This window comes from Natrix helvetica (genome assembly GCF_964273705.1).
Source record: "Natrix helvetica genome assembly, chromosome: 2".
NCBI classification, from domain to species: domain Eukaryota; kingdom Metazoa; phylum Chordata; class Lepidosauria; order Squamata; family Natricidae; genus Natrix; species Natrix helvetica.
Window position 1 is genome coordinate 274,244,010 of NC_138552.1, and position 21,841 is coordinate 274,265,850.

The following is a 21,841-nucleotide window of genomic DNA, read 5'->3' on the forward strand; positions in this document are numbered from 1 at the left end:
ATCTCACTTAACAAGTGCTTTGCATAGTATCAGAAATTCTGGTCCCAATTCTAGTCGTAAGTTGAGAACTACCTATACACTGATTCAGAGTGTATTTTAATTATACAGTTAAGACCCTGTATTTTACTTTTGGGCCTGATGTACAACTAGTTGGAAATAAGTTATGGAACTTTGCTTTTGTGTATGATAATTGCAGTGAGATTGTGGAAAGTTTGGGTAATATGTACAACAGAGGAATTGTTAGTCAAGACGGTGGAACTTGCTAAGACAGCCAAATTGACTTACATTTATTGCTGACTCGAAATCCCTTTCAGGCTTTTTGAGGCAAAAAAGAACTTATGATTCCTAATTTTTGATGATTAGACAGGAAAGCATATAGACAAAAGAGTTGTGCTGTAAGCATAGATACATTTATAACTGAACTTATAAATGTTGTAAAGCACGTGGGAAGCCACTTTTTTGTATTTTTTTTAACTTGAAAACTTAATTTTCTTTTATTTCTTTTTTTCTTTTTACTTTGTTAGTTTTTAAGCTTCCTTTTTAAAAAAAATCTTTAACATGGAAGAATTGAAATGTATTGGTGCCCAGGAGTGATTTATGTCTAATTGCAAAGAGTAACTTCAGGAGAGGAATTTTCCTCAGCTGATCACTGGGGAGGGGAGAAAGGAACAAACAAACAAACTGTTCCTTCTTTGCAACTTCCTTCCGGATATTAAAAATGGCCATCATATGATTCTTTATTCTTGGTTTGGTGTCCTGATGTTCCTCCTAAAGAGTATCCACCCTAATTTGTTTCTTTTCCTCCGATGGCTTCTTAAAATCTGGCACCCACAGCTGGCCACATAAAATGTACACAGGTAGTCCTCAGCTTACAACCATTTGTTTAGTGACTCTTTGAAGTGACGACGACACTGAAAAGGCTGACTTCTGACCATTTTCCCCATGACGGTTGAAGCATCCCCACGGTCATGTGATCAACATTTGGATACTTGGCAACTGGCATGTATTTATGACAGTTGCAGTGTCACCAGATCATGGGATGCCTGTTTGTGAACTTCTGACAAGCAAAGTTCAATGGGGAAGCCAGCTTCATTTAGCAACCATGTTACTAACTGCAGTGATTCACTTAATAACCGTGGCCAGAAAGGTCATAAAATGGGACAAAACACACATAACAACTGTCTTGCTTAGCAATGGAAATTTGGAGCTCAATTGTCATAAGTAGAGGACTACTTGTATGGAGTTGGTTTTGAATCTGGAGGTTTCTGAACAACACTTCCAGTGCCCAAAGATATTGCAGTACATTATCAATAATCTTCTAGACATCTCTTTGGATATAAGAAATTGAATGTTAGTGTTTTATTTTAATTCAATCAAATATTCTGAGAAAGTTGGATTCCATACTACATGTTGTACTTTTTCTTTCAGAGTCCACAGTTACAACAACTCATTAAACAAAACATAATGAGAATAAGATGCTGAAAGAAGGCATGGATTAAAAAGTATATACAGTTGTTAAGACTCTGTAACAATGAACAAAGTCCAAAATGCAACCTCAGTTTGTCTTAAGATTATAAATACAGTTAATTTCAGTGTAGAAATTTGAATACATAGTCTAGGGATGTCAAACTCAATTTCATTGAAGGCCGCCTCAGGGTTGTGTTTGACCTTGAGAGGCTGGGGTGAGTGTGACCCGCTTGACTCATATCAGGGGCGCTTGTGGTGGCACGACTGCTCTACCAGTGATAACGGGCTCCTAATCTCCATTTTCGGCTGGGATGGCCTCCTGCAACCCTCTTTCAGCTAAAACTGAGCTCCGGAGATTGGGAGCCCATTTTCACTGGCAGAGGCACCGCAGGGCGATCCTTTGCTGTTTCCAGGGCAGCCTTGCAGGTCAGATCTAAGCACCCCACGGGCTGGATGCAGCCCGCAGGCCTTGAGTTTGACACCCTTGACATAGTCTATAAAAAGGACACATGAGGTTTCTTATAAGTTAGCAGTTTACAATACAAGCTTATATGGAGTCGATTCAATATGGATTTTAAAAGCTTATTAAAACTTGTTCAAAAGTCCATCCTTCAAATGTTTCCAGGTTAATATTATTTGAAGTGACTATCAGCCCAGCTGCTACAGGTCCACCGTACTCTCCTTGCCTGCCTCCGAAAACAATGAGCCAGGCTTCCAGACCGCAATTGCACTGCACGAATATTCTGTGCCATGATTTCATAATAGTTTAGGATTGCCTGATCTCTGCAAAACAAGAAGAAACAACTGTTACCACCAAGGAATGTTGCTCAAGAGAGCATCAAAGGACATACATTGCCTCTCCTTCCTCAGAAAAACCTCAGTGGCTAAGTCACTGGTCCATGAAGTTGACGTAAATTTGGATAGCCTGGAGGTAACATGTATGAAAAGGCATTAGTAAAACAAATTGATAAGGATAATGCTGTAGAACAGCACTGAACAGGGCAACTTTAAAATATGTGGACATCATTCCCAGAATTCCCCACAGTAATGTGGTGGGCTAGGGGTGGAGCTCTCGACTCGCATAAATTTCTCTCCCTGTGCACAATAAGAATATATCTGCTGAACAAAACTCTGCATTGGCAACAGGAAAGGCATCTGGCCAGTAAATACTTAACTCCATTCAGTTGATCAGACTCCACCCCACAAGGGATTATGGGGTCATTAAAAGAATTTAGCTGCTTGCCAAATTTGAAAAACACTGCTGTAGAATTACTGGGTTTCCCCGAAAATAAGACAGGGTTTTATTTTCTTTTGAACCCCCAAAATAAGTGCTTGACCTTATTTTCGGCGTGGTCTTATTATTTTTGAGGTGCAGGAGACAGCGAACTTAGTCATCTCATGGCTGCTGTTGTGTTGCAATATTTTCGGGGAGGGCTTATTTTAGTGCATGCACTCAAAAGCCCAATGGCTTATTATCCAGAGAGGTCTTATTTGCAGGGAAACAAGGTATTATGATCCGAATTCTAATATTTCTAGAAATTTGAGTCTGGATCTCATCCGTAAATTGCTTCTATTGAACAATGAATTACAGACAGGTCTCATCCTTTCTAGAAAAATAACTAAATGATAAGAGACTAAAATCTCAGACATTTTATGAGAGTCCGTCCATTCTGCCTCTGCCCCCCCAGCCAGTGGTTTAGCTGCTAAGCAATCATTCAGCTTGAGAGGATGAAAGGGCGTTGGTACTTACCTGATACGCCTCTTTTAATAAGGTGGAGATAGCATCCATGCCTGGGTTGACATTGTCCACGCCCTGATTGGACTGAGTCTGATTACTAATTAATTAATGACCCTTTATGAACCCCCTTTGTGAGTAGCTCCACCCAGTTTTCAGGGAAGGAAAGGAAGACAGACTCGACATGTTATCCATCATCAACTTTAGTAAACATTCTCCAAGTAACCTTAATACCAATGCAACATGGAAACTGAAATAATCAAACAATGAAAAATATTCAGTATTGGAGAACAAAGGTCAGAACAGTTGCCCTACATTGGTGGGGCTGGATGCTATCTCCATCTTATTAGAAGAGGCATATCAGGTAAGTACCAACGCCCTTTCTCAATAAGGGTGGAGATAGCATCCATGCATGGGACGTACCCAAGCCGAACTGTCCTCAAGGGTGGGGCATTGACTGTTCCAGATGTGTTCTGTCAGCCTGAACCACCTGTAAGACCCTACGGCCAAAAGTCACATCAGCCGATGCAAATTTGTCTAACTTATAATTCCTAATAAAAGGCGATGGAGACGCCCATGCCGCCGCCCTGCAGATTTCGTCCAGGGAAGCTTGCGTAGCCCACGCTGTGGTGGCGGCGGCACTCCCTGTAGAATGGGCAGTGATGCCCCTCAGGGCCGTCGAATCTCTGACGTGTGGTTAATGTATATTTTAAGTGCCCGACGCACATCTAGTTTGTGCCATTGCCTTTCTAGTTGGTCCTGCAGGAACTCTAGAACCTGGGGAATGGAGGAGTCCGCTGGAGTGATATGTCTGCCCAAGCACCAATTACAAAAGATCTTCCAGGTGGCATTGTAAATGCGGATTATCGAAGGCCTCCTAGAGGCCTGTATCATGTCAATGACCCTGGCAGAGAAGTTGCCCCCCCTTAGAGCGAGCCGCTCAATATCCAGGTGGTCAGCTGAAGCCACTAGGGCTCCAAGTGTTCCAGCAACCCCTAGCTGAGGGCGATCCTGTCTGGCGGAATCCTCCAGGGTCTCTCTGTCAACAATGTTTGAAGGTGGGCAAACTACGGCCGTCGTGGCCAGTAAGGGGCCAGAAGGATGATCTCCGGCCTGATGCTGATGACCTTGCGGATAACCCTGGGGAGAAGAGGCACCGGAGGGAAGGCCCCGAGTCCCTCCGGGGAGAGGGGGCAGTCTAGAAATTTAATAAATTATTAAATTATTATTATTATAGAGAAGACCCGTGGGCCAGGGGCTGTGAAGGGCAGCCACTCCTTCTGCTCCCAGCGTGCGGAATCTCGTGAAGAACCTCGGGAGTTGAGCGTTGGAAGGGGTGACAAATAGATCCACAACCAGGACCCTGAAGCACTGCGTGATCTCCTGAAAAAGAGGCTGGTGCAGTCGCCATTCGGCCTGGTCTACCCAGTCGGCTCTAACATTAGCCACCCCTGAAATGTGCTCAGCTACGATGGAAAGGTTGCTTTTCGCCCAGGGTACTGGCCTCCAGCATGCGATCCCTAGATCTGGTGCCCCCCTACCTGTTTACATGGGCCTTGGCCATGATGTTATCTGTTAGGATTAGCGCATGCTGTCCAGTGATGAAGTGCTGGAAGCTCAGTAGAGCCAGTCTTAGCTCTACTTAAGCTCTAACCAGTTAATGCTCCTAGCAGCCTCCTCCTGGGACCACTGACCTTGCGCCATATGTGACTCCATGTGGGCCCCCAGCCATACAGGCTGGCATCCGTGGTGATGGTGACCCTACTGGTCACTCTAAAATAGCACCCCTTCTCTATGGCCGGGGACCTCCACCAACGGAGGGACTGACGAACTTCCCTGGGCAAATTAACCCGCACCAAAGAAGTGCTATTCCTCTTTTTCTGGAACGGGAGTAAGAACTACTGGAGGTCACTTGTATGTAGTCTAGTACTATTGCGATGGCAGATACCATCTTCCCCAGCAGTCTAGATAGTGGCCAATGTTGTCCTATGGTCTGTCTCCACCTTGTCCACCAGCTGTCTAAGGCTACGAATATGCTCCTTGGAGAGGAAACCCTGCCCAGCCACTGAGTCTATTTAAGCCCCTAGGTGGAGAATTCTGGTGGTAGGTGTGAAATGGCTCTTAGTTTCATTGATGGAGAACCCATGGGATTGGAGTACGTGTATTGTGGTGTGGAGGTCATCCCTGGCCCTGCCCTGTGAGACCGACTGTACCAATATGTGGTCGAGGTAGAGCTGTACCCTGACGGGCAAATGAGCTGCCAGGGCAGCCAAAACCTTAGTAAAGACTTGGGGCGCAGAAGAAAGGCCAAAAGGCAAAGCCATATATTGGTAATAACAAGAATTATAACAAAAATGGAGAAACTGACAGTGCTCCTGCAGGATGGGTACAAGTACGCCTCCGTAAGGTCGACCGATATAAGAAAATCACCCTCGTGCACCCCTTCCAAAATTGTGCGTAATGAATGCATTTTGAAACGTCTATACCAAATGTATCTGTTTAACCTTTTTAAATCAAGGATGGGTCTCCGCTCCTCCGAGGCTTTGAGGATGACAAACAAAATGGAATAGAATCCCTGACTGATTTGGGCTGAACACATCAATAGCCGACTCTGCGGATTACTAGAAACAGGGCACTGTAGAAAGGACCTTGGGGGATGGGAGATGAATTCCAAGGGCAGACCGAACCTGACTGTGGCTCTAACCCATTGTATCTGATGTCGTGGCTTCCCACTGGTTGGCAAAATACTATAACCACCGTCCAATGGGGAACCGATCCTGAGACAGGTTAGAACTAGCGGTAGTATTGTTACTGCCCCTGCGAAAGGGGCGTTTAGACTGGCCCCCTCTCTGTTGCCTATACTGCCGCTGTCTCGGGCAGTTGGCTGAAACCTCCCTGTGGGCGAAACCCTGTGGGCGAGTAATCCGTATGCCTAAAGGAACCCCCGTACTACAGTGCCCAAAAGGGCTGCCTTCTAGGGTAGGGAGCTGCACAGGAAAATCCCCTCTTCGAGTTAGAGGGCAGGACCTTATGCTTATCCTTTACCTCAATTAACAATGGTGTAAGAAAGTCCCCAAAGAGCCCCCTCCTTTGTATGGCTCAGACACCAGACGCCATTTATGCCTCATGTCAGTTTGCCACTGCTGTAGCCATTGAGGCCACCAACGAGGCCATGGCTCTGGAGGCGAACTAGGTGGCACTCAGGGTGGCGTCCGAAGTAAACTGCACTGTGGCAACTATTTTATTTAAGTCCTGGTGGGGCCTAGAGTCACCCACGGGGATGTGCTCCTGGAGCTGCTGCAGCCAAAATAGACTGGATGTCGAAGAGAAAGAGGTGGCGGTTGAGGCCCGCACGGCCCAGGCAGCTGCCTGGTGTCCCCACTGAAGAAGAGGTCTGCCTATCCTCCAGTTTGAAGATGTCCTCCTGTGAGCCCGGCAGCGTGGTATTCATATGCAGGGTGGCAATGGGGGATCAACAGTAGGCCAGAGAAGGGTCTTGTCGAGCTGCTCTGCGACATTGTATAAACGCCTTTCATTAGTTGAGGTCACTGGACCGGATATCGGTGACGACCACTGCCTTTGGATGATGTCGATGAGCAATTGAGGTGCCGGAATAGTATTGGCCTCCAGTTTGTGTTCAGTGAATAGGGCACTGGCTGACAGGGGTTGCAATTCTGAGGAAGTCTTGGCCTTACACAATAAAGGCTTAAACAGAGTGGGGGGGAAAAGGCCCGTGCAGGTGGGTTTGTCTGGGGCGGCCCCTTCCTCAGAGAGTTCGGTGTCTCTGATTTATCCCTCTTCGGAGATGAGGGAGGGGATGCGGATGGGCTCGGCTGGGGACAAGTGCTCAACCCCCTCTGGAGCTACACCCGCCCGAGGAACGGCCCAAGAAGCCCCTGTTGGTGTCCCCTGGTTCCTCTCCTGGAGCCCTGCCGTGATGCCTTGCTTGATGGCTTCGGCTATGATGTCCTGGAAGCCAGATGCCACAGAGGGTATCCCTGGTACCAGGTACCAGGCATGAGGGTCAACTGTCCTTCTGGATGCAGGCAGCCGAGGTGAAAGTGGCCTCCGCAGATTTGCTCTGCGGCAGTGAAGCGGCACTGCCCCAAATCCCTGACATATCAATGGGCAGCATCGGGCTAAATGGGCCCTGGCTGAGCTCTAACTGCAGCGGTGGCAATGGGCTAGGGCGAGAGGCCAGTGCTGGATCTTTATCAGGGAGGTGCTGCAACAGCCCTGGTTTCTCCTGGTGCTTGACCTTAGTGGTCGACTTGGAGACCTTTTTGGTCTTTGAGCTCTTATTGGACGATGATGATGAGCCCTTACTGCTGGCCTCCCCCCCCCCACCGAGTGACCCTGATATGTTGATTGTCTGGCAGGGGAAGGGGGGCCTGCCCTAGCATCAGGAGGCCCTGCCTGGTCTCTGCTGGGCTCCTACCAGTATCAGAAAGGAGCTCAGGCACACTGCTGTCTGCCATGCTGCTTGCCAGTAAAACGCGAGAGACAAAATGGCCACCGCGACCTACTTTCCTTGCTCTGCCCACTTCAGAATGGCGTTTGCGCCTTTTTTGAAACAACCCGGGCCTTGTAGGGTGGATCAGGGCTCGCTGGATGGTTGCTGGCTACTGGCAATGGGTAGCGATCCTAGGCTGGCTGTTCATGCCCGCTCTCTCCTTATCATCGCGCTTCAGAGTCACTGCAACGTACGCTGGGCCACCAGCTGCGCCAAGGCTTCTAGTCACAAGGACCAAGCGCCTTCTAGCCCATCGGCTCCGTGGCCCGATTTGGCAAGCCTCGCAGACGGGGCTGCGAACTCGGCTGTCAATCAAAGTCCCTTTCGCCCGCTCTCTATCACGCGGCCCAATCACTGAAGGTAAGTTGGCATTCTTCACAAAGAAAGAGAGGGGGCGTGGGCCTGCGGGCCAAAGCCCTGTGGCCTATTAGTGTAGGGGCCTCTGTAAGAGTTGGTCTGGAAATACTCACGGCCAACTCGACCAATACATATCGTTAACAAGCGGAATCAGCGCCTATATGTTTCAGTCCAAATCAAGGGAAATATTATCAATCACAGAGAGAAGATTGGATAACACAACCGTCTCAGAGTGGACTGAGTCGAAAACTGGGTGGAGTTACAAAGGGAGGTTATAAAGGTCACTAATTAATGAATAATCAGTCCAATCAGGGCGTGGACAGTGTCAACCCAGGCATGGATGCTATCTCCACCCTTATTGAGAATTACTACAAACAAATGTTGAGAAGTCATTGTGTGAAGAATGTTCACAACAATATTCTGTGTTTGGACAAATATTTAAGTGCACTCAAGTTACTAACTCAGTAATTCATTACAATTACATAGGAATTCTATCAGTGGAAATTACCAGGAAATTCAGAAATGGTATGAACCAAGATTTATTTACTGATCTGAACTGGTTATATATTACTGATCGCAATTTTTAGCATCAAGTACCAAATCCTATCAACCATATTATTTACTTTAATTTAACTCCCCTCAGAGTAGACATAATGTTTTTTTAAAAACAACATATAGAAAAGAGTGTTACACTGAGAGGTAGCATAGAACTACCAGTGATATCATGCTCTTCATTTTAAGTTAGTCAAGTCACTGTGGAGTTAGTAGATAAAATCGTGGGTGTCAGAAAAAAACAACTGATTGCTGAGATCCAGTTTTCAAGCTGCACTCTAACAGTCAACCTAACTAAAGGTTCTCCCCAAACTCACCCGTGTTAATCCAGCATCTGATATGCTTTTAGCTGTATATTGTGCAGAACCAGCAGTAACAGCTTAGTTAACAAACCCGGTGTTGTTAACATCATCAGGCCATCCATAAAATCTCTAAAAGGTGTCTAAAAACTCCAAAACTAAGTATTACAAAGCACTGAAATTTCATAAGACACTAGGCAAGAATTCTGAATTTTCTCCACGATTTAATAATATTCTTGCAAATAACACCACGGAGGTTCAGTTCCTATAGGAAGATCAAACCACATATGGTTTAATATGATGCAAAATCAACCTACAAGGGTATTCTCCAACCTGCTACTCCCAAGAGGCGATTTCCACCTATGTTGAGTAGAGAATTATGTAAGTCACGTCCAGATACGGTATCTAGCTGGCACCAGGTTGGGGTTGACTGGCCTGTAAACATCATTAATGGCAGGGACGCTTGTCCAAATTTCAAGAAAGCCCAATGGGAAATTTAAGATGATCAAGGGATGGGAGATGGAAAGATTTTTATTTCTTTCTCTTTGCCTGAGACCCTAGAACCGTGACAGCAAACCTATGGCACGTGTGCCACAGGTGGCATGTGGAGCCCTCTCTGTGGGCAAGCAAGCCATCGTTTCAGCTCAGCTCCACCGTGCATGCGTGCATGCCTCCTAGCAGCCAGCTGATTTTCAGGTCTCTGCCCCACATGCGGGGCTCGCACATGCATGCGTGGGGGTGGAGGGTCATGCATGCATGCGTGGGGGTGGAGGGTCATGCATGCATGCGTGGGGGGGGATGCTGTGCACCCCCTGCATCTTGTTTTTTGGTCCCAGGAGGCTTCAGGGAGGCCTGCTGAGCCCAAAATGGGGTGCGGGAGGGTTGCGCGTGCATGCGTGGGATGTGGGGGGAGGTGGGTGTGCATGCGCAGGTGGGGCAGGGCGCGCAGGGGAGGTGTTGTGCGCGCATTGCATTATGGATGTGGGCACGCACAAGCGTGCTGTCATGCCGGTGCCTGTACTTTCGGCACGCAAGGACATAAAGGGTAGCCATCACAGCCCTCAAAAATGCCAACAGTCAAAAGTAGGAACAAGTGGACTAAGAGTCTGCCACGTTTTGCAATTTGGTGGGCAATGCAATGATGGGCAAAGAAGTCAACCAGCATCCCTAAATGAGTAAAGACCCTATGTTGTTTTCCAGCACAATCCAAAGGAATTTGGTCAATGCACACATTTGGTTTCTCCTGTAGTGCTGCTATCAGAAAAAACAAGAGAGAAGACGACTTTTACATGCATATTAATTAACCTGTTAAAGAGCTGGGTTGTTCCATGCAGGCAATCTCTGTGAATGTTAATGAACTCCAAGCAAATCAGGCAAAAAAAAAACAAGATAAGTTTTACCTTGATGGTTTTTATCTTCAGTTACAAATCAGAGCAACTGTCATATCACTAGTAGATGGGAAGAACATTGGGAATAAAGGATTTATAAGATGAAATGATGATGATATTCAGACTACTTCAAAGGGACCACCGAGCTGGTCCCTGTTAACATGTAGCTGTCCTTGAAAACATAAGACTGGGAAATACCAACTCACAATTATTTCTGTTAAATACATTTCAAACAAGATTCACACCTCCAACCACACTCCTCTTATGCAGGTAGTCCTTGACTTACAACTGATTTACAAAAATGCATTCATTTAGCGACCATTTACCGTGTTCCCCCGAAAATACAACAGGGGCGAAATATGGCCTTGGGCTTATTATAGGGGAGGGCTTATTGTTTTGGGGCTGCTGGGCGGCTGCTCCCTTGTGAACTGGCTCCCGAAGAGCCGGGCACAGCTCAGGGGCGAAGCATCCATGAGGTAACCATGCTCACGAGAGTGCCATTCACTGACATAGGGGGTATCCCAAATGTGCCAAGCCATGTGGCTCTCTGCCCGCCCCCCAGCTCCCGCGGCTTGGCACATTCGGGATACCCCCCAGTGCATGGAGCTCTGCCCGGCTGGAGAGGGGAGCTGCGCGAGAGCCTGTTCCGCCCGCAGCCTCACCAAGCCCTTGCGCAGCTCTCCCAGGGCACCACCGCTGGCCGCTGCTGCCCCGCTCCGAGCATAACTTCCAAACTCCAAAAGTCGGGGCCGAGTCTTCCAGCATTGGCCGCTCTAGGAGTGCTCTCTATGGTGGGCCGGCTGCCAGGCAGAGTCTTCCAGACAGTTTTCCAGCAGCCAGCCCACCATAGAGAGCACTCCTAGAGCGGCCGATGCTGGAAGACTCGGCCCCGACTTTTGGAGTTTGGAAGTTATGCTCAGAGCAGGGGGGGGGGTGGCGGGCGGCTGCCAGCAGCAGTGCCCTGGGAGAGCTGCGCAAGGGCTTGGTGAGGCTGCGGGTGGAACAGGCGCTCGCGCAGCTCCCGTCTCCAGCCAGGCAGAGCTCCATGCACTGACCTAGGGGGTATCCCGAATGTGCCAAGTAGCGGGAGCTGGGGGGCGGGCAGAGCACCACATGGCTTGGCACCTTAGGGATACCCCCCAGGTCAGTGAATAGTGCTCTGCCCGGCTGGAGAGGGGATTTGCCGGGCGGCTGCTCGTGAGCATGGTTACCTCATGGCTGCTTCGCCCCTGAGGCTGTGCCCGGCTCTTCAGGAGCCAGTTCACAAGGGAGCAGCCACCCAGCAACTCTGCCCTCCGGCCAGGCAGAACGCCACTCCCCAACCTAGCAGTATCCCGAAGGCGGCAAGCAACGTGAGCGCTCCCCCCCCAGCTCCTGCGACTTGGTGCTTTCGGGATAACGCTAGGTCAGTGAGCGGTGCTCTGCCTGGCCGGAGGGGGGAGTTGTCCAGGGGGTTTATTTCCGGCAGTGGGCTTATATTTTTGCCCACGCAAAAAATGTGGCAAGGCTTTAGTTTCGGGACAGGTCATATTTTCGGGGGAAACACGGTAGTTACAAATGTCCTGAAAACAGTGACTTATACCTGGTCCTCCCACTTACGACCATTGCTGCATCTCTATGGTCACATGATCAAAATTTATGGATTTATCCTTCAGTCATGTGATCATCATTTGCAATTTTCCCAGCCAGGTTCAGACAAGCAAAGTAAAAAGGGAGAAGACAGATTTGCTTAATCACCGTAAGAGTCCCTTAACTGCAGTGATTCCCTTAACATGTGACAGCCGTGGCTAGGGGGGCGTTCCACCAGGTTCGCCTGGTGCGCCAATTGCGCCCCCTACTAGAGCGGGACGCCCTTCGCACAGTCACTCATGCCCTGGTGACTTTCCGCCTCAATTACTGCAATGCTCTCTACATGGGGCTCCCCTTGAGATGCACCCGAAGGCTACAGCTGGTCCAGAATGCAGCCGCACGGACAATAATGGAGAGTACTAGGTACTCCCATGTAACACCGCTCCTGCGCGAGCTGCACTGGCTGCCTGTGGCTTTTCGGGTGCGTTTCAAGGTGTTGATTGTCATCTTTAAAGCGCTCCATGGCTCAGGACCTAGTTATCTGCGGGATCGCATCCTACCCCACACATCCCTGCGGCCAATCAGCTCTCACAGAGAGGGACTCCTCCGGGTACCATCCGCTAAGCAATGCGGGCGGGCAGTGCCCAGGAGTAGGGCCTTCTCTGTGATGGGCCCAACCCTCTGGAACGACCTCCCCCCCGATATTAGAACTACTGTTGATCTCCGCTCCTTCCGTAAGAAACTTAAGACCCACTTGTTCAAATTAGCTGGCCTGGCACAATTGTAATTGTAAATCAGAAATATAGTATAATCTAATCCTGACCCTCCGGGATGGCATTTTAAATTTTTAAGTTTTGGGGTTTTTAATTGGTTTTAATTGGAACTATTTTAACTATTGTTAGTTTGGTTATTGTACGGACTGTGTGTTTAGTTGGTTTGTCTGGGTTTGGTGTTTTGCTTTGTTGTTTTATTGTATATTTATTGTCTGTACACCGCCCCGAGTCCCTTCGGGGAGAGGGGGCGGTTTATAAATTTAATAAACTAAACGAAAGTAAACAACTATGGCAAGCAAGGTCATAAAATCGGGTGCAACTCACTAAATCCTAGTTAGCAATGGAAATCCTGGTCTCAGTTGTGATCATGTCAAGGACTACCTATATACCTCTTACACTACAGATTCAGCAACTGGGATCAAAACAGTTTATGAAAGAGGCAGATTTGGACTGGAAATTTCCAGTTGCTGATGAGTGCTTTGTAGGAGCTAAGGAGGACACCGTTTGTTCTGATCTGCAGTCTAGATGAGATTGTGAATTATATTAATTCTACTTGAATGAAGAGAAATACAGGTAGTCCTCAGCCAACAACCACACTTGAGCCCAAAATTTCTGTTGCTATGTGCGGCATTTGTTAAAGTGCATTTTGCACCATTTTACAATCTTCCTTGCCACAGTTGCTAAGTGAATCACTGCAGTTGTTAAGTTAATAAACACAGTTGTTAAGTGAATCTGGCTTCCCCATTGACTTTGCTTGTCAGAAGGTCTCAAAAGCTGCTCACATGATCCCAACTGTGATACGTGTGAATCACTTGCCAAGCATCTGAATTTTGATCAAGTGATCATGGGGATGCTGTAATGGTCATAAGTGTGGAAAACAATCATAAGTCACTTTTCTCAGTGCAGTTGTAACTTTGAACAGTCATTAAATGAACTGTTGTAAGTTTAGGAGTACCTGTAGAGTTGGCTTTGATCCTTTGGGAATAAGTAGCAGTTTGCAAACATGATCACTTTTTGCTAGAGAAAGGTTGAGGGATGGCAATAAAGAAAGTTTGCTTCCACTAGAGATTGTGTCCTGCATGCCAGGTTTTTGCAGGAGGCCAAAATGAACATGGTATGAATGAAGTACAATGGTGGACTTTGAAAAAATGGTATAGCCATTAAAAAAATAAAAAAATAAATTATAAATGCTTAAGAAGTTATTTGGAATGCAGATGCTCTTCTGAAGAAGCACTTAAAGAAAAAAACAGACCTCAAAAAGTCCAGTTCAGCCATAAAGCTTGTAAATATTCCAAATAGGTCATTAAAATCATGTGTCCAATAAATACTTCTGGTGTCTGGTTCAAGCAAAATTGTTATAGCCAAAAGAAGTCAGGTATTCTTTACAGAAAATTGGAGTGTTTCAAGAAATAATACATTGTAAGTAGGACTGTCATACTTACTCTAAAAACATCTGGAAAAGCAGTGAATGCCAGCTAAGAATGAGTATCTTCTGTGCTCTAATCTATGAGTCACTCTAATTTATGAGATTTTTTTCAGCTCAGAATACAGCAACTTTGATTATGGCTCATTGTTTGCAATCAATATTCGGAAGTAGAATAAGTGTTACTTGGGGATATTTAGCAAAGGCATATGGGTCCAGAGCATCTATATATTATAAAAAATCTGATTCCTGTAACCTTTAACTGGGTAAAATGGTACACCCTAGGTTAAAACCTTTCGAACCAAGGTGCCGCAAATAAGCTAACTTACAGAATGCATCCAAAATCTGCATTCTATGACTCCTGTGGAATCAAAATTTGGCATACAACATCTGTAAGTGTGAAAACCGATCACAAGTCACATTTTCCCCAGTGTCGTCGTAACTTTGAACGGTCATTAAACAAATGGTTGTAAGTCGAGGATTGTCTATATGTTAGGGTTTAAACTACAGTTTTCATCTCTTTCCCATTTCAAAGTGATAAGAAACTGGAATGTGAGTGTTCGGGAAGCTTGATCACCTGGACTTCCGAGGCTGTGTTACAAGAGATGCAAGAGGATGTTGGCAACCTGCCCAAAGCTACCATATCATTTGTTCCCTAGAGTCCCTTGTGTTTGGGAATGGACAACAAAGTTCCCTGCTGTTTTGAAGTGGCACAACAAAGACTCCAGCCTACATTCTTACCCACACACAAACTTATCTGAGGCCCCAACAACTGCCTGATTGCAAGCACCGTTATGGACAGCGGGATGAGAACGGCAAGACCATTTCTAGAACTCACCTCTCCTCCTGAACAATGATGTCGTTGAAAGCATGAGAGAGGCGCTTCAGTTTGCGAATGCCTGTTGAGACCAGCTCCAAGTCACAATCCAGCTGCCTGCCAGGACAAAAAGAGACCGGCAAAGGTGAAGAGTGAATTGGGCTACCAATGAATAGCACTTTTCTCTGTCTCTGGTTCATCCCTCTTCTTTTCAGAACAGCACAATAATGCCAAACATATTCTCATGATTCATTTGCAGAGTATATTACCACAAAATACAGGTATAGCCTTTGGATTGCTAGAGGGATTCAGTTGTTGTTTTTTTAATTAAAGCTGTTATTTATTTACATTTTAAAACTGGATTTCAAATTGGAATAGATTCTTTTGTGTGTATTTGTCAGTTGTCTGGAGTGCCTGAGGTGGGAAAAGGGACTATAAACAAAAGAGAAGATACATTTCCACAGGCAAGATGAACTTTTGTGGTTAAATGAACAAAAATAGCGTATTTTGGAATATCTACATTGAGAAGCCAGAGTAGCAAAAATGTGTTCACTCTGGACCTGGGATTTGCTATAGCAAATTGGGAATACACTCCTTTCTTTTCTTTCATCATTGGGTAACTAGCAAAAGTCATACAAGGTGACGGCATCTAACTAACTTTGACTCAGAAAAGTTTAATCAAGGATAGACCTACCATATTTTTGAAGCATAAGACGCACCTTTCCCCCCTAAGAGTGGATGAAAATTTAGGTGTATCTTATAGACGGAATATGGGCATTTTTGGCCTCCCAAACCCTCCGCCTGCGGTGTTTTTGCTGTCCCCGGCCCCCAGCACTCTGTAGTGATCCGCATGGCCCATTTTTGCAAAAAATGTGCTCATTTTTGGCCTGCAGTGTTTCTGGGGCCTAGGGAGGATGAAAACGCAACAGGTGGCGAGCTTGGGAGCCTAAAAACAGGCCTGTTTTTGGCAAAAACAGGACATACAGAGCACTGCAGCATGCAGAGAGAAAAAGCACAATGCGTAGAGGCCAAAAACTATTTTTTTCTTGTTTACCTCCTGTAAATTTATGCGCATCTTATAGTTCGGTGTGTCTTATAGTTCAAAAATATGGTACTTAATGATAATCTCAAGTTAGACTGCCCTGGGGAGTCAAAAAACATCTCAGGAGGAGAAAGTGGCAAGTCACACAAGTTACCTCTTAGCTTAGCAAATGTCCTACTTACCTTCTCACAGCAAGAGAAACTGGAGAACCGTATGGGCTTCTCAAGGCTGCAGCCCTCATGGATCTCCGTAGAGGCAGGAGACTTTTCTTATGCTGACAGGACCCAGACTTCTTGCTGGATGGGGATACAATCTTCGTGCTGGATGTTGGGGTTGAGATGGAAGCCAGCTTCTTGTTTTGGCGAGGGGTCCGAGGAGAGACGTTGGAAGGTTTTATGGAACTTCTGCTCTTTCCTCTGGGGTCCCTGGCCAACGAAGCTGCTATAGCACGAGAGGGACCTTGGCAGCTCCTTTGCATTTTCTGAAACACAAAGGCAGTTTTTATTGACATTGAGAGATAATGGGGATATTCTCCAGATTGCAACCTAGCAGCTTGATAAAATCTGAAAGTTTTCAAAAATGTGCAAAACGTATCTACAGGTCATAAAAACCATTCTATCTATCTATCTATCATCTATCTATCTATCTATCTATCTATCTACCTATCTATCATCATATATTACCTAGTATCATTAATTATTTTATCAAAATCACTTAAGTCAGATGGGCAATGTATAAGTTTTATAAATAAATAAATTTATAATCATTCTATGCACACTCATTGGGGAGTAAGTCTGAGATTTACTCCCCAGAACAGGGCTTCAGTTGTATGACTGCGGCTGCCATCTTGACTTTTTTGACCCGCTCCCTGTGGATATCCTTGGCCTGGGGGAATAGATTATGAAGAGTATCTGCACCAGCTGTGACTTTTAATTCAGAAAGTCATAACGCCTTCCCATTCAGAGCTCCCTGTTAGTTGTACCTCTATTTTGGTTTTGTTTAAAAAAAAAATCCCATCAAATGATTCCTTGAAGAGCAAAAGTATGTGAAAATTAATAATGTCTGAGAATTTCAGAACAAAGTTCAATCAACTTTCTAAGCCATAGATGCAGATCTGCTTAATTCATTAGCTTCTCATGAATCGAACTATATCCGTACCCGTGACATTGTTCCAAATACATTTTTGGCTGTTCTTGTAAGCATCTGGAGGTTTGAGCTTTTCTCCTTAGCCTCCAGGCTCTCCCAAGTTGGATTCTCATCAAAATTCATTTTTACTTCTTTTAAAGGCATTCTTTTCCGGAGGGACATCCGTGCACTATTCATGTTCACAGAAGATCTTTTCCTGAATCGATCTGGCACGGGACTCTCCTCAAAGTCAGATAGGATCTGATGGCTCCGCCAGCCAATGCTTGATCCCACAGTTTGGAACACAGATGCCATCCTTCCCCAGAGCTGGATTCTTCAAAGGCCTTAAAAGGGAAAAAAAAGCCTACTCAAGTTTTTAGTCCATAAGTTCACAACATGGGGAGAAGAATACTTCCTGTTGTTAGTGTCATTAAAGTTATTTAATTGATGCTGGGAAATCCCCTACAAAGAACTGTGATAACAGCTTGACTGATAGCAGGGACATTTAACTTGTCAGAGGCAGGCCTGCAAAACGGTTATCTTAGAGTGGCTAGTCAGCAGTCACTCCTTAAGTAGAAAGAAATTGAAATTTCTTTCCACAACTCTCTTTATCTACTATCCTCCAATGTATTCCGCAACACCTCATCCAAGATCTTGGACATCCAAGATTTATTTTTCCTAAAACTTCTCTAGGGTTTATTCATATATTTTACCTCATCTTTTGCGTTTGCGTACATGCCTGTGATCTCAAGGAAGTACGTATATCTAATATTCCTTCCTCCATTCCCCCCCCCCCAAAAATCCTGTGAGGTGACTTGGGCCAAGAGAGAGGGACTGGCCCAAAGTCACTCAGTAGCTTTCATGCCTAAGGGAGGCTTGGAACTCGTAGACTCCTAGTTTCTAAACCAGCACCTTCACCCAACTGGTTCTTAGAATAGAATAGAATAACAGAGTTGGAAGGGACCTTGGAGGTCTTCTAGTCCAACCCCCTGCTCAGGCAGGAAACCCTACACCACTTCAGACAAATACCATAGTTATCCAACATCTTCTTAAAGACTTCCAGTGTTGGGGCATTCACAACTTCTGGAGGCAAGCTGTTCCACTGATTAATTGTTCTAACTGTCAGGAAATTTCTCCTCTGTTCTAAGTTGCTTCTCTCCTTGATTAGTTTCCACCCATTGCTTCTTGTCCTACCCTCAGGTGCTTTGGAGAATAGCTTGACTCCCTCTTCTTTGTGGCTTTCTGAGTTCTCATATACTTTGCTAATTAACCGTCGCCGGGGCTTTGTAGCCCTTAGTTTATAGGACTTGAGGTTTAACTACCCAGAAGTGTATTTCTGAATTGATGTGTTATCTCCTTTTTGACAGGGAAGCACAAAGTAATGGCTGGAGGAAGGAAATGGCGAGATGGAGTGAAGGAATTTGCAGGGCAGAGATCAAGTATTTCAAAACAGCCATTCTATCCCGCAGAAGCTGACACCATGCAGGGAGGCTTTGGGGTCTGGAAGGAGGAGAAGTGGCCTTTCACCTCTCGCTATTCTTGGGGCCACCTGACACCCTGCTCTGCCTACCCCAAACCTCTTTCTCAAACTCTTAGAAGACACCCTCCGCAAGAGACGGGCCCAGAACAACCTCGAGTCATTGGGAATACCTCTCACCTGGGGACCTTCTGCCCGACTGAGGCTCGCAGAGGGGGCCGCGATGGGCAGACGTCCCCCTCCGTCTCTTGATGGAGATTCTTATAAATAAAGTTAATACTGAAGGCTGGGATTGCAGCTAAGATCCCACTTCTCTCTTTTTTTAATTAAAGGATATTTTAAAAAAAGAAAGTCAGCACTTTTGAAATATGTGAAGAGCTGCCACTTGCAAAATTTGCCCTTTGTTGACCAGAGGGCGAATAGTCGGGCTTAAAGCACTGACCTGGGCAAAACATTGAGATAAGCATCATTAAGACAAGCAGCAGTTTTTCAATGTGCCAGTTCTAAATTCTTCAGTTTGAAAACATTCTGACTTTATGATCTCAGGTTTATCCAAAGTCCAATATAATAATCATAGGTGATTATTTTCTTGGAGACATGTCATTAGCATTTGTAACTATGGTGGCATAAGAGGCATACAATCAAAATCTCATGTGTATTAGTACTGCTTTATAAAGCCTTAGTAAGACCACACCTGGAATACTGCACCCAGTTCTAGTCACCACATTACAAAAAAGGATGTTGAAACTTTGGAAAAAGTGCAAAGAGCAACTAAGACGATTAAGGGCCTGGAGATTAAAACATATGAAGAACAATTGCAGGAATTGGGTATGGCTAGTCTAGAGGAAAAAAAGGACTAGGGAGGACATGATAGCAGCAGTATTCCAGTATTTGAGGGGTTGCCACAAAGAAGAGGGGGTCAACTTATTTTCCAAAGTACCAGAAGGCAAGACAAGAAACAATGGATGGAAATTAATCAGGGAGAGAAGCAACCTGGAATTAAGGAAAAGCATTCTAACAGTAAGGTCAATTAACCAGTGGAACAGCTTGCCTTCAGAAGTTGTAGGTGCTTCAACACTGACGTTTTTAAAGAAAAGACTACTGGACAGCCACCTACCTGAAATGCTACAGGTTCTCCTACTTGAGCAGAGGGTTGGATTAGAAGACCTCCAAGGTCCTTTCTAGCTCTATTCTCATTAATTGATCCAACTAGATAACTTAATTAGGTAATGAAACATCCACCAAAAAAAAAACCCCATCAGCACCAAAAACTCCAGTTCAATCCTGAGCTAGATATTTATTCCTATTAATAGAAGTTATTTATCAACTGGGGTATACCTGGTCAAGGTTATCCACCCATCACCACCCAGTGCGGAATTTGTGGCAAATATGTTATTTGTCTAAGGTATTTCCTGATTAAGTCAAGATTCCAGAATCTTGATTCATTTTGTTTTCCTCTCTTTGAATGCCAAACTGAAGAAGTCATCACAGGTCATTAGAAGGGTGTGTGCAAAAAGGCTTACGATGTTGATGGTGGGAAATGCAAAGTGGGAGATATAATGCATCAGTCCCTTGGGGACTTAAGCAGTTAATGCATGGCATAAATAAATCAAGTAAAATTGTTGTGGACTTGAGAAGCAGCATGAAGATTTGGTTAAGTGCTGGATTACTAACAGGGAGACTTCAGATTCTAGTTTTTCCTTAGACGCAGAAATCAGCTGAGAAATCACTCTCTTGGACCAAATCAGCATTGGGTGTGTTCTGGGACTCCTAAACACACAGACTCTTACGCCCCTTCCTGGCATTATGTATTGGCAGCTTCACTGTGAAGCATTAGGCAAATGCAGTGCAAAAGCAAACAGAACCTGCATCCATCAACTAAGAAAACATCATCAGGGACTTGGCTAATCTTCTTCAGTCACTAAATTGTGTCCAACACTTCCCAACCCCATGGACCATAGCAAGCCAGCCTTCCTTACCACCCCCTCCTTCACTTCCTCCTGGAGTTTACCCCAATTCATGTTCATTGCAGGGATAACACTATCTGCCTCATCCTCTGCAGTCCCCTTCTCCTTTTGCTTTCAATCTTTCCTAACACCAGGGACTTTCCCAATTCTCATTTGGTGGCCAAAGTATCTGAGTTTCAGCTTCAGGATCTGTCCTTCCAAAAAACAGTCAGGGCTGATTTCCTTTAGGGTTGATTTGATTTGATCTCTTTGCAGTTCGAAGGACTCTCAAGAGTCTTCTCCAACACCACAAATCAATCTAATCACTACTAAAATTATAATGGAGCTAATGGAACGGGGGAAAGGCCAATCTCGCCTTTCTCTCCCCTTTGCTCCAACTCACCTTTACCGCTTGCTATTTACGTATGCCACCCCTGCCTTCTTCGGCCAGCTTTCTTCTCCTGCAAGATTTCAAATGAGGCGCCGGCTCTTTCTCGCCCACCGGATTGGCTGGCGTCTAGCGCTCCTCCCCTCCCCCTCGTCCCCCCTCCTTGATTGCACGGGAAAGCGTGGGAGGAAGAAGCAATTGAATGTGAAGGGGGAACGTTGCTCCGAGCCCGCTGGGAATCTTATCCCACCGATCTCCGTCTGCATTGCTTTTCACATGCTTGCTTGTGCGCCCAAGGAAGGAGGACGCTTTATCGGAGATTTCGGAGTAGCAAAAATTAGGCAGGATAGAGTTTAAAAATTCTTACAAGTTAACATTGTTATTTTACAGGCACGCGCATTGCTCCTGCCCGATTCATTAGATTCTAAACAGCTTAGAACAAAACAGAATAGAATAGAATAACAGAGTTGGAAGGGACCTTGGAGGTCTTCTAGTCCAACCCCCTGCTTAGGCAGAAAACTCTATATCATTTCAGACAAATGGCTGTCAAATCTCTTCTTAAAAACCTCCAGTGTTGGAGCATTCACAACTTCTGGTGGCAAGTTGTTTCACTTATCAATTCTTTTAACTGTCAGGCAGTTTCTTCTTCGTTCTAGGTTGCTTCTCTCCTTGAATAGTTTCTATTCTTTTCCTGCCCTCCAGTGCTTTGGAGAATAGCTTGACTCCCTCTTCTTTGGGGCAGACCCTCAGATATTGGAACACTGCAATCATGTCACCCTTGGTCCTTCTTTTCATTAAACTAGACGTATCCAGTTCCTGCAACCGTTCTTCATATGTTTTAGCCTGCAGTCCCTTAATCATCTTAGCTGCTCTTCTCTGCACTCTTGGTCTTCTGGTTTCTATCCCGCTGCCTTTAACCACTGTGCCAAACTGGCTCTCGATATAGAAATGATCATGCTGCAAAATGTAG

General features: G+C 45.6%; 2 protein-coding genes across 3 annotated transcripts in view; one reads left to right on the plus strand and one right to left on the minus strand.

Annotated features, from left to right (window-relative positions):
* LOC309386717 (protein NipSnap homolog 2-like) overlaps positions 1-21,841 on the plus strand; it is a 291,445-nt gene that overhangs the window by 155,672 nt on the left and 113,932 nt on the right. The gene's annotated exons all lie outside the window — the stretch shown is intronic.
* On the minus strand, positions 1,356-20,987 carry PIMREG (PICALM interacting mitotic regulator). 2 transcript variants are annotated; one of them, XM_081945621.1, is made up of 6 exons: positions 20,887-20,987; positions 17,094-17,404; positions 16,118-16,416; positions 14,915-15,010; positions 10,324-10,371; positions 2,119-2,250 (listed from the first exon to the last, which is right to left on the minus strand). In XM_081945621.1, the coding sequence occupies exons 2-5, from the start codon at positions 17,373-17,375 to the stop codon at positions 10,341-10,343; spliced, it is 708 nt and encodes a 235-aa protein (XP_081801747.1). In that variant the 5' UTR covers positions 17,376-17,404; positions 20,887-20,987; the 3' UTR covers positions 2,119-2,250; positions 10,324-10,340. The 2 variants fall into 2 exon arrangements, with proteins under 2 accessions (XP_081801746.1, XP_081801747.1); XM_081945620.1 differs by lacking the exon at positions 10,324-10,371 and having other exon boundaries at positions 1,356-2,250.

Bases quoted from the DNA above. Each gene is read 5' to 3' on its own strand.
- PIMREG (XM_081945620.1), bottom strand. From the start codon at position 17,375: ATGGCATCTGTGTTCCAAACTGTGGGATCAAGCATTGGCTGGCGGAGC. The intron at 16,417-17,093 runs GTACGGATATAG...TTTGTGTTTCAG, and splicing joins TATTTGGAACAATGTCACGG to AAAATGCAAAGGAGCTGCCA. The intron at 15,011-16,117 runs GTAAGTAGGACA...TTGTCCTGGCAG, and splicing joins GTTTCTCTTGCTGTGAGAAG to GCAGCTGGATTGTGACTTGG.